Source organism: Phaethon aethereus, assembly GCF_964289735.1.
Source record: "Phaethon aethereus genome assembly, chromosome: 14".
Lineage (NCBI taxonomy): Eukaryota > Metazoa > Chordata > Aves > Phaethontiformes > Phaethontidae > Phaethon > Phaethon aethereus.
The window spans coordinates 16734993-16748461 of NC_138590.1; the positions used below are offsets into that span (position 1 = coordinate 16734993).

At 39.4% G+C, this 13469-nt stretch overlaps 1 protein-coding gene across 1 annotated transcript in view; it reads right to left on the reverse strand.

The window, feature by feature from the left end:
• SPOCK1 (SPARC (osteonectin), cwcv and kazal like domains proteoglycan 1) overlaps nt 1-13469 on the reverse strand; it is a 317127-nt gene that overhangs the window by 99876 nt on the left and 203782 nt on the right. Inside the window, exon 4 of the mRNA XM_082006106.1 lies at nt 474-606. Within this exon, the coding sequence (XP_081862232.1) occupies nt 474-606 (133 nt within the window). The remainder of the gene's footprint in view (nt 1-473; nt 607-13469) is intronic.

Below are 13469 nucleotides of genomic sequence, written 5' to 3' on the forward strand. Positions count from 1 at the left end.
GGTTTAAATGAATTGGTTACCCATGCAGCCTAGAAACAAACAAAAAAAATAATTAGGGGGGAAAAAAAAAAATAATCACAGAATAATGATACTGCCAAGTTATTTTACCATTTGGAGACCAAATCTTAAAAACAAGAACTATCCCAAAAACCTCTTGTCTGAACAAGCCAGCCCGATCAAATGATTTTTTTCTGTTGCATCATCAATATTGAAAGTGTTCGACTTCATTACGAGAACAAGCTATTTAGAGAAACATGAATCATGAAAGTCATAAGATCCTGATTTGTCATTCTGATTTGCTGTTTGTCAAGTATGTAAAAATCTACATTTATCAACACTTTTTTACGCAGAAATATACCAAGAACTAAAGTAGACTCTAATTTAATACTGCCTATTAATGAAAACTATTTCATCTTCATACTACAACCTAGATGACCTCTACCAACAGGATTTCAGTTACAAACAGAACTTACCTTGGTAGTATACGTATGGCCATCAGATCCACAGACAGCGTTGGCATGCATCGTGGGGCAAGGCTTGCATTTTACTATGTTAGCTGGTCCAGTCCAGTGCTTCTGGGCCACATTTCCTTTCTTTTGTCGAAGGCTGTAAAATAAGAGACACCAGGGTTTTTTTTGGAACATGCTCGTATAAAACAGAAGAATGAAAGCTTCTCTGAGCAAGGCAAATCTGGATTTTCAACACAGTATTAATTTAAAGCAAGTAAATTAAGTATAGCTCCTAACAATGCTTCTATAATACGGCACATTACAGCGGACAATCCAAAAAAATTGTAAATTGGTAGGCAGTCCTAGATTTGCAATACTTGGCAGCTTCATTTTGATTTATAACTACAAATGACTTGGTAATATGGCATTTTGTTGAACTACAGAGCCTTTCTGGTGAAGCAGGCAAGGAATGCGACAGGTTGTATTTGGAGACATTTTCATCAGCCTTTCTCCAAGTTGTCCAGTTACTGTTAAGGTAGCAACAATATTAAAACAAAATCCTTTGAAAAACATTGCAATTTATATTATGCTTATAAAAACGTATAAAATCACCAAACAGCTTTGTCAATGTGCAGGAGCCATCTCTACATGCCAGCTACTGAACAGCTGTTACTCTCAGATCAATCACCCCCCTGGGAATGCTATAAAGTGACAGAGAGCACCTCCAAATCTACAGATGCATTTGTACCATGGGAGTGACTGCAGTTGTCCTCAAGTCATGGGCTACTCAATTACTGCATTAAAAGTGTCTACAAAAAGACATCTGCTCCAAAAACTTACTGCAAAACATGTGCAATTGATTCTGAGTAATAGCTCATTTTCCTGTCATAACAAACTACTTGACTGATACGACATTAAGTAATTATCACCAGCCTATTGCAACCTGATTAAAAGTTCGCTTTAGAAACCACAGGTTAATGTTACAATACAGGTTCATTTTGGGCATGTGTACTTGTCTTTCACTTGAAAGCATTTACAAAGGAAGGCAAGGCATTGCATCAGCTTCGCTGGAGACCGTTAAGAAAAATAACTGCCATCTGTTCTCATACCACAGTAAAAAAAGATGTAACAGTTCAGCTAGAAATACATTTCAATGCGCTGCTGAATGACTTTATCACAGTTTTAGAAAAATATATACAGATTTTTTTTAAAGCAATTTCACTACAGCTTGCAATTTGCTACACAATACTGACTCTGATGTAACGAGACATTCAGCTGCTAAAATAATAAAAATTCTCTTCTTTAATCTCAGTTCTAGTTTTCTTCAAGTCTAACCTTTGTCACAGTGATTAATAGTACTATTAAGAAGCTTGTGTCCACAGAAGGAATCCAATCATGATATCATAAACTATGAAAATAGAAGTCTAGTGTTTAAGACTAAATTCCCTTTTTATTTGGAAGAAGCTTTCTTAATACATAGAGCAGCTTTCCCTCTTTCAGATGCATTCTGCCTCGCAGAGTTACTGTTTCACCAGATGTTAAATGCTCCAGATGGGTGGTTGCTTGGCTCTGAACCCCCAAAAACACCTCTGCAGATGTGCTTTCTTATGCCAGGGCTGTACAAACTATTTATTTAAGTTTTCCAGAGTAACTGACTTCTCTGCAGCTCCCTTGCCTCCAACAATGCTCTGTGACTAAAACGGAACCGTTTCGATTACCGGCATTTCTTTTGTCTTTTCAGCTTGACAAGAAAATGTCCTCGTTCACTTTACTTACAGCCCTGCATTTCTCGAAACACACAAACTCAGAGTCAAAAATATGTCTGGATGTAGTACTGTAGATACTGATGAGCAGAGACTGGGGAGAGATGTGAAAGGTGCTGCGCTTGTCCTTTGGAGACTGCAGAAGTACGGATCATGGCACAAAGCAGAATTTTTACCTTTTCAGTCTTTGATTTCCACAATCTCAAAAGACAGATGCTTGGCTACATGTAAAATTGTTAAGAAGAAAGTTTTAGCATGAGTTATAGAAAAACAGCTAAGAAATGCTAAACTTGAAGTCTATCATTTAGTGCCATCATCATCAAAGCCATTAGCCACAGAGCATGCAGGAGGGAGATGAGCGACTGAACTAATGAGCACCTCATCAAAATTAAATGTAGATTGAAGCTGTTAGCTAGACTGATGCCTAGCAAATCACAGGATCTTGAGGCTCCGAGTGGCAAGTATAAAATACATTGTACTGCATTTGTGGACAAAACTACATTCAGGCATTTTACACTATAACCTTAGAAGAAATGTCTAACCCAGACACGGCTGCTTGTCCCTCTCTGCATAGCCTTACACCCCCCTGCTCTGAATTCCCTTAATCCTGCATCGGTCCCTTCAGGACTCATATTGCAAAGACAATTTTTACTGGAAGATTCTCCTGGAGCTAATAATGTTTTCCACGCTCCCATCCTCACTGAAAAAAGAAAAAAGTAATTTAATTAGTCCATTTCAAGTCATTTCCGCAGCTCATCAAGCCTGGTATCCCTTTCCATCACTTGACTGAGAGCAAAAGGAACATGCACAGCCTCAGGCCCAAGCTCTGTTCTCACTGCAGCGGCCTCGAAGCCGACAGCAAGCTGTGTGTGTGAACGCAGAGCCCCCCTTAGCTAGGAACCAGAACGGTTCCACCTGAGCTCCATTCGCAGCATTTCACTTACAGACGCTGAAGGAAACATTATTCTCTTCCTCCCCCCACATTCATCTTCAGGATTTTCTTTTGATAAGAAGAGAAAACTTATTCCCTCAAAGAGAGTGATATTTAATAACCAGAAGAATTCACAGTGGAGTACATCTCAAAGCATTTCTTCTTTCAAGTTAGCAATTTTAGTAGCACTTCATATAACCTGCTTAACAAGGCAGGGGATTGCTGCAAGAAACCTGCAGCCGTCCCAACTTCTGCAAGCGTGCTGCAACCAGCAGCACAGTACAGCAGCCATTTTGGTTGCAAGAAGCAATCTGGGTTTCAAAAATGAATATATTCTTTTCAAGCTACAGTTTCATCAGAAACAACAGTGCAAAATATCACTGTATCTGAAGCAAGTAAAAAATAATTTTTGTCAGCTTGGACAAGTGAGCAATAGCTGCAAGTTTTGACTTGATACTCAAGATTCCACACCCCACAAAAAAATACAGGTGAGCACCTATTTCCTAGGGAGAACACCTGTTGTCCAAAAATCTGTAAATCTGTATTTTCCTGGAGTCATATTTTGAGAGGTTGGATAAGACTTTTTGGAAGCTTTTCAATCCTATAACCTCTAACAACACATCAAACATCCAAACAAACAAATTAAAACCTAGACAAGAATATTGGGTGCCATAAGCAGCCAGCCAGCAAATCCCTCCTCAACAGAAGTGCACGTTCGCATGCTCTGGGAACATATTTTGCTATGCTAATCATCTTGTTTTTGAATAAATATGTCAGGAGCAAGCCAGGCCAAAGCAAATTAGGCCTTTTGTTTTTCCTCTCGACAACTTAACCAACTTTAATCCTGCTTTAAGACTCAGAGTTGAAAGGGTCTGCTACAAATCACTAGAAAATAACAACTGTGCAGAAAGAACAAACGAGAAACTCCCCACTAGAGTAAAAGTCTGCCACGTTTATAAGGACAAGAGGGCCGAGTATTTTCAGAATTCCAGAAGCAAACAGACATGAATGTCTTGCTCAAGTATTAAGACTTACAAGCAAACCCCACCTGCCTTCCAGACTGGTGAACCGATGCACTGAAAGGCGTTAAGATTTAAGGAGTAGTACAGAATTCAGCCTCTTAACATTTTAATGGACAAAGAAATTTTACTGGTTTAGAACATTCACACTTCAACACAGGGAGAACACACAGTGACTCAACTTCATTGCTCATTACACAGACATACTACTTACCACATACTGTGAAAATACGGGAAGGCTGCATCTGTTTTGCTTGCACAGGAACAGGGAGAAAGCAGCAGAGTGTCCAGACGCCATCAGCCAGATGCTGGGACCATACCTGGTAACTCTGGAGAGCCACAAACACCTGCACTTCAACGCAGGTCTTCCAAGCACAAAGCTCTGGCTGGGGAAAAGGGCGCTCAGAAGCTCCAGGAAAGCTGGCTCCACCCAAGCTTTTAAGGCTTCCAGGTGCACCGCGGGCAGCCAGAAGCCTGGCCCCGGTGCGAGCTGCCGCGCACAGCTGGCAGCCCCAGCCGTGCGAATGACCCAGCTCTCCCCGCCCGGCTGCGAGCCCCAGCTCTTGGCACCGAGACAGCCTGCTGGAGGGGCGCGGGCTCTGCCGCCGATTCAGCAGAAGTTTACCGAAGCCAATGCTTCAAACAAAACACTTCCCATCGAGTCATACTTTTTCCAAAAACTCCACGGCCTTAATTCCTGACCAGCTCTCAGAGGACGACCTGGGCTGTGCTGTCTAGGGATCTCTGCATCTTTGCTCGTAACTGTTCTCTCCAGCACGGCACCGAAGGGCATACATGGCAATAACCTTTGGCAAAGCCAGAGGCCAAAGTCAAGTCACTTGCTAAAAAATGGTGCTGTATTTATTTACATTCACACTTTGTTTTCTTTACATTTAATTTTAAATTTTACATGGGTCCTAGATCTACAAATAATTTAATTTTTATTTGCCTTGAAATACTCTTAGAAAAAAAAAAAAAAAAAAAAAAAGTATTTTAAAGCGGGATTTTCAAAACGGAATTATTTATCTTTTAGGGTGCAACCTGGAAGGGATCACCAAAAAGCATCACAACCACAACAGAGGAAGTGAGAGTGGATATGAAATGGATAAGCTTAGTTTCACCCAATACTTACTTCCAAACTATTGCACAACATTTATTTTCTTACCATTTACTAATTGGTAGATTTTAGTTAATTTACTTATTGAGAAGACAATGCTCTCTTAACCCCTGTTCTGCAGCTGATTTCTCTTGTTGATGTAGTCTCTAGGTGAACCTGTGGTGAATACAGTATGATGTGATTAAGTGGTCTATAAAGATATGAAATTAAAAATGGGACCTTGTAAATTTGATACAGAATGTGTGAATCGAGAGTACCAGTGCTCAATTTTGAGACAACAGCTTATCAGAAAACATAGGCATATTATATTCGAAAAAACTGTAGAATTTTGCTACGTAAGATAATGGCTATAACAGAAAAACAATTGAGAAATTATAACTTAAAATGGCAAATTATGTTAATTTTTTATTTCAATTAATATTTGTCTTATCACTGCCAGCTAGAAACAGCCAAAATATCAACATATTAAATAAGCAAGACCAATTCTGTGTTTTTATGTAGTTACATTTGATCGTCCAAGTGCAAATTGAATTGAAGCTGTAAATGCACTTTAATATTTGTAACGGTATAAAATGCACCAGAATTCAGACTTTTCATCCAGAAGAAAATTTACAACATTAAGAGTATGTTACTCCTCTTCAAGACTAGTTATTCCCAAAGGCACATACAGTAAATTAGCAGATTGATTGGTTAGCATTGATGGTTTTAGTGCAATTACAAATCAGGCTCCTTTGAATACAAGTTTGCAGGCTATTATTTCGAAAGTCCTGCCTGAGATTTAGGAGGAAGGAGTAAGTAGAAGTTCCTCCGCAGGAATTTAGAAAGTATGTAGTCATTTTACTGGACAAGAAAAAGACACTTCTTTACCCAAAAGGGTTTTGTTAGATTAATTTTCAAAGGTCTGTGCAGAAAGTTTCTCACAAAAAAACCCAACAAACAAGTTACACAATTTCTTCTCACAGAAAGTGTCAGGTAAACAAAATAGAGAGATTGCTACTGTCTCCTCTTGTTCTTGAAGTCCCTGTCTCAGTGGCATTACATGAGCATGGAATTTAATTCAATATGTGTTGCAAATTACTTCCAACACTCACCTCTCAGTGTTTCTGCTGCCTAACATAATACAACTACTTACTTCAGGTCCTATCTGAATAGTATTGAGCTGGTCAGGAATTTTTTGATAAACCAGGCCTTAACTACAAAATACTAACTTGACAAAACCAAATTATTTCATGGAGATAAATTGGTGTTACTGAACTTTTAATGCCATTGCCAGTGGAGGTCTACACGGTGTTGTGCCAGTTTATCTCAGGCAGCAAGTGACCTTGAGGTCCCAAGGCTGGGGCTTTGCAGATGCCTTAACACATCAAGCGCTACAGGGATAGAAGCTCTTATTCCTGTTTCCTCTGCTCTGAAGCCAGAAGTCTGAAAGCCCTGAGAGCTCTGGTCCTAGTTGGGCTGATTGCGTGGAAGACCACCTCTTCCCAGTGGTCTCTTCCAGAGATCTCTTCCATGTAGCAAGGGTGATCTCACCATCCTTGGGGTTTGCAGGTTCCCTGGAAGGCAGGCTGGAGTCAGGCACCAAGATGTGGGCCCAGCTACTGCAAGGATTTTCCATATAACCTTGTCTTCAGGTGACTGAGAGTTGTGTGCATTAATTTTCAATTACAGCTCACATGGAGACATACCTCAAGATTAGGATTAACTTCATTCATTCATCTCTCTTTCTAGACCTTACATCAAGCCAAAATGCTGTGTGTCACATACAATGGCTTATCAATCATGCCCTACTGAAATAAAATTAAGAAGTTCAGCGCACCAAAGCATGCACCAAGTATTTGTGCTTCCTGAGAGGCTGGAAGGAGCTCTGACAGAGCCAACTTAAATGGTTTCCTGAAGCTGGAACAATTCACTGTGGAAAGAGTTTAAAATGTACTGCCTGTACCTTCTCTATGCCTTGTGCACAGTTTGTTCTTGTCTCCCTGAAGGAAGCTTATCACACTAAAGATAAACCCAGCAGTGCCTGGCGGTTTCTATCTTTCCTTTGCATAAGCTGTTTCTCTTGTTCTTGAGGGAAAGAATGACAGGGCTGAAACTTGCCAATATAAATGGCAATGCTCTGTTCTCTCTTTGTACCATTGTTGTATTCTGTTTATTACAGCTAAGAGTTTGGCCTATTTCTACAACCTTTCCTATTTTTCACAAGAGCTGTGTATACCTTGAGCCACTTTCAGTCAAGCTATGTGAAGAAAACAGTCTACACATATTACCTTGAAAAAAAAGGATATTAAGCTTTTGAATTAGACACAGATTCCTTATTTAATAGAAACACTGTAAAATGAGAACAGACATATGATTAGAGTGTACACCCTCATATACAAAGAACAATAACATGCAGAGCTGCCTTGCATTTCAGCATCATCCCATCAGACTTAGATACTACCACTTTCCTTATTCAAAGAAATAATTTCAACTATCTGATCGTACTAAGGCTGTTGATTACTTTCACTGCCTTCATATCTGCTACCCGACAGATCTGGCTTAAAAGAGCTGTAAGAAATAAAAGGCCCCTCCACCCACTGTACTTTGGTGGATGTGCAAAGGTTCTTACTGAGGCATGGTGGTGACTGGGGACCTATCTGAGAATGAGGCTTGTTCAAGACTTTCTCCCAGAATACATGGACACTCTCCTTGCTGTTCTTTCAAACAATGACACCGATGAGATTACATTGGGAATTGAATCTGTCCATTGCTGGAGAGCACCGGTAGCCATGGGACTATTCTCGGAGAGCAGGCTGTACTCAGAAGATAGAGTTGGAGATGGAAAATTTAGGGAAGAGTGAAAAGGAAAAAAAAATCTTGACTGTTGAGGCGAAAGTGTATCAGGTGTCATTCCAATGAAATAAAAAATAGGTATTTCCAAGGGAAGAGGAAGAGTCAAGCCTCTATTTCTTACCAACATTGAGAAGGCAGTATAAAAATAAGCGTGGGGGAAACAACATACCAGGACGAACTTATCAGCTACATATAAGGAAGGCTGAAAGTTTTGGTTTAGCATTAAGTTTTGCGAGAAAAAATCCTGACACATCTTGCAGGGAAAATGCCCTGAAGATTCCTGCATGGATCCTACCAGATCTAGCTAGCAACCAGCTCTTGAAAGAGAATAAAGGGTCTTGAGGCCCAGGGTGCTCAAGGTTATTGGTTCAGCAAGATGAAGGAATCTTTTTAATTTTTATTTTCTTAAGGGTTTTAAAAGAATAGAGGATTTGGAAAAGCTGACAGATTCTGAGGACTGAGAGGGCCAGAAAAGCTGTATTCTGTTAGACTGACTGATGCGACACAACTGCTGCAGGTACTTTCTGAGATTCAGCAACACTGAGTCAAAGAACTTCCCTGAATGCATCCACTTGAGCAACGTCTGTGTCTAAACAGCTATAATATTTAAATATGGATACTGTTAAAATGCCAAGACAACAAGTTCTGCACAATATCAGGATCTCTCAGTACAAGTATCCTCTGAGATGTTAGTACTTGGCCTTTCTTATTCCTGGACTAAAAATGATAAAATTCTTTACTGAGGTCATTAGAGAAGCACATGGATTTCTCCCTTTGGGCACTTTAATACATAAAAATGGTCCCTTTGTATTCTCAGCTAACAGATTATTGTGCTTACCAGCAATTATTTTTTTAATGTGAATTCTTAATGATTTGCAACTTTTAGACCTAATATATATGCTCCACAGGTACATAGATATGAAAACTGGCAAGGTACACAAAGGAAAAGAACCAAAACAAAAATCCACACAAACATACAACCCCGGTGTTTTCAAAAGTCATTATGATCTCCTGAATAAATAACACAGCTTCTAAACTCTGCCTGTTCTCATGAATTTTCATAAGAGAATTATTTTCCTTTTCATCATTATTTTTATACTAACATAAAAAGGAATCTCAGACACCAAACTATGTGAAAATAAAATGAAGTGCCTTGAATTTCAAAGGAGGAGGGGAGATAGCAGGAAGTTCATAATTAAAGCTGAAATCTTCTCTACCACTCCTTGGTTTGTAGTAATCTTCAGCAGCCACTTCTGAATCCTGGATTTTGCACGCTGTGTGAGATGCTGTAACTTGGCACACAGTGCTTAAAGGTGAAGTGTGCAGCAATTTCAATACTTTTGTTGGCATTGGATTTTTTTCCTTCCTTCTACGACAACCTACGTGGTTTTTTCCTTGCTACCAGAAAAGAACACTTTTTAAGAGGATGAAAGAACTTTTTCCAGGATCTGATTATTTTCTTATTAAAATATTGTGTTGATCAGGTCTGCTACCTCCTGCTGGCAGAGCTTGCCAAGATCTCCAAGGAAGCTGAATGGCTGATGGCACGTGAGATTAACCTAGGCTGTCACGTTTTGTTGGGAAGGAAAGCTGATCCTCACTCACTATGCCCCATTTCATGCAACTAGACAGCTTCGAATGTGGCAGAGCAGTCGTTTCCCACCATTTCCCTGCTACAGCTCCTATTTCTAGTTCAATGCTGAACGCTGCGTGGCTGAGTAGCTGTGCAAACAGGAAGGCGCAAGTTACGTAGTAAGGCTAAAAATCATGGCAGATTCCTTGGCAGCGTTTAATAACACCAGAGAGTTCCACCATGACCGATGCATCTCCCAGAAGCTACGGGTAGACGGGCTTTGAAACGGTCCTCATTCTCGGCCAAACGCAGGGGTCTGACAGGTACCACCATCAAAACCCCAGTGCCACGTGTCTCTGCAGACATTCAGCTGCTTGGCAGAATGCAACTGCTGGGACAAATCAGTGGGCTGAAATAGTGGCAGACCCACACTGGGACCTTCGTCAGCTCTCTGTCCCTCAGTGCGGTTTATATCCCAGCCTTATTTATTCCAGCAGTGGCAGCAGTTCAGTCACATGCAACACATTCCTTACTTCTATGCTCCAAAAAGTCCTACTGCCCAAGGAGTGTGAGCTTGTTTTTTTCTGAACTAAAAAGGTTCAGCAACCTTATTGTCACTTTGCAAACGCAGGGGAAAAAACCAACGACCCCCCCGCCCCAAACCAAGCATCCTTAGACAGATCAGCTGCATTCTGCTTCGTTATGTTTATTTTGCTTTTCCTAAGGCAAATAACAAGCGAACCTCACAAAAACTGACATGTAGCTGGTAGGGATGAGAAAGTGAATGCGTTTAAAAAAAAAAAAAGAAGTAATAATTCTTGCCCTTAAGGCACTAACCCAAATGTGTTTTTTTTTTTTTTTAAATGACTGCACAGTACTTCTGTTGTGTGAATACTTGCTACCATGGCACAAACAATCAGTTACAAGCTGTGCTAGCAAAATATTTGCCCCTTCTGACACATTTTATTATGAGAGAGGCTTATTAAATTCTCAAGAAGGCTACAGCAGATTAAGCTGTTGAGGATTTTTACAATTAGCATCCATTACCTAAGAATTCATGTATGATTTCTGAATAGAATTGGCTTGTCAAACAACAGACAATTATTAAAATAATAATAAAAAAAATCAATCCCAAAGCCACCTCCAGAGTGTAGTCAAAATCCACTATTCAAGGTTGGTTTGGAAAAATGCAGTTTCCTATGTCAGAATAAAATGAATGTTAGTGAAATGCATACTAACCAAACCAGTTATAAATATTATAAGGAGCTGGGTAATTTTAAAATCCCATCCTTTTTAGCATCTAAATAGGCTAACGCTCCTGTTGCTTATTCAGCACTGCTGATTTACAGAGCTCAGTACTATGAATGTCTAAACATTCTGCTGAATTTATCAACATATTCGGTGCTGTTGATTTGGTTATTTGATGCTAGAGATGGAGCTTATAATATCTATACCATTCCCAGCTTCTCAAATGAGGCCATCAAGAGCATTACCCATCTTATATCAGGCTATGTCTTAATGAAAGGTGACTAGAGCTTCAGGAAGGTCCCACAACTGGTAGACAGAATTTACATAATCGTATTAATTTATGATACTAACTGAATGCACATGATCCAGTCTAGAGACAGCACGTGGTGAAACACACCTTCAGGTAAAATTTGAAGATGAATGCAATCGACATACTTGCAGAAACTGCAAGATATACATTTCATGAGTTACTTCCAGTGAGTTATTAAAATTTCACTTTGCTCTGACCTTGAATCTTGAAGCTTAGCAACCATGCATTACAAACCATCCATTCTTCTCATATTCTTCAGATATGTAGCTTCATATAACCCTACCCGTGGAGGCTCAAGGTGCCATTAAAATGCAATGTAGATACGCATTTACACTTTTGGAATTTTCAGTATTTTATAGCAGCTTCCTCTAAAACATATTTTACCATGTGAAAAAGTGAGACTCAACCAGTGATATATTTAGATATATAGCATAACATTACCTGGGACGTTTACAAGTTTTGTTAAAAAACAGATTTAAATACTTTGCAGCTAAGTTATTAAACAGGAATCAGTTTAGTGCAGATAATGCTGTTTGCTGAATATGTGCCACCTTACTTTCAATCACTCCTTCCCACCTGAATTTCACTTCACCATACATTTCCCTTTGTTTATCTTGCTGTGATCAACTACATCTGTGTCCTCACCACTCTGTCTTCTCCTTATTTGTCATTTGTGACTTAGCTTATGAGAGACTAATGGACTGAACAAGGGTCAATACTTCTTCATCCCTATCAACTCACTTGGTCTAATCCTGAATTAACCATCTCATGCATAAGAAATGGCCACTCTTTTGACCACGTTTTTCTTGTACACTGATCTCTATTCCTGTGAGCACCCAGATGTCTTTGTCAACAGTTTCTCCTTCAATCTCCTTCTCTCCACTGTCATTCTACTACTCAGTATTGATTCATTGTACCCTATTCTTGCTCTTATTCTTTCTTTCCACCATTTTCTCTGCTGCTCTGGTGGAAATCTAGGGACTGCACTTTTTTCCCCACTACAAATTCATCCTATTCTTTTTTCCCCAATGTTGTTGCATTTCTTAATAAAGCACTTTTATTCTCTCAAAACCTACTGTCTGTGGTCTACCTTCTGCCTGACCGGCATCTCTGACTCTCCTCCAGCCCTATTTTCTCAAGATCTGGTCAGCTTGTTTAAGGAGAATTCTATAAAATTGTGAAAAAATTGCAATGCCCTTTCTTAGTCACTGTTCTCACTGTTGTATTCAACCATTTTGATTCCAATCCTTCAGTCTGACTGCTCTGCTCTGACCTCCTCCCAGCTAATCTCCTTTTCTTCTCACTTTTGCCCTACTACCTCTGAAACTTCTTCTGCTTCATTCAACCTAAAAAATGAGGTCTCTTGCAGAAGCAGTTATTTCTTCACCTACTCTTAACTATTCTTTCCATCTCTGCTTGGAAGTATCATATGAAATATTATACTCTATCTAGATGGTCTCTCAATGTCATTTTGGTGCTTTACCAGTAACAGTCTAGTCTTCTTACCTTTCTGCACTGGAATCCTTGGAAGTCTGAGAAACTTTATAGGTGTCCTCTCTGGTTCTGTTTCTTTGTATTATTATTGTGATTTCTTCTCAGGAACATCTTGTTCACGTTAGAAGCTTGCTATGTCAGAACCAAGCATACAATATTTCTTCTCACATCAGCTTCTCTGTTTTTCAGTCACTGTTTCCCTATCATCAGATTTATCATCTGGATTTATTCTTTAACTATATCCTTCCTTTCCCAGATGCAAGCCGTAGCACATTATCATTCTGCTTTCCACTATGTCCAAGAGGAAAATTTAGCTATGTCCTATATGTTCTTCCTAAAATCTTTTCAGATCACCTTAACAATCATTCTCACGTTTTGCTTGTTTACAATCTATTCTTCTCATATTTTCAGTCTGTATACTGTTTAAGATGCAAAATGTACTTTTACCTTTAGACCTATCAGACTTCTGGGTCATTAGTAAATAATACTTTTAGCAAAGGAAGGAGGTATTTACAAAGGTAAAGTACAGAATATGAGTTTGTTTCTTCACAGAGCTGGAAAGTAATTTACATGCTCTGAGATACTTTCTGCATGAGTCCATTTCCTTACATATAAAGGAAGCCAAAGACTGGTTAAATCTTACTCTGAGGGTTGCAGTACAGCAGCAGTACGGCTGCCTTATATATCAACAACTGTTTTGAATTCAGGCTCTAACGATCCTCAATTCTTTCCT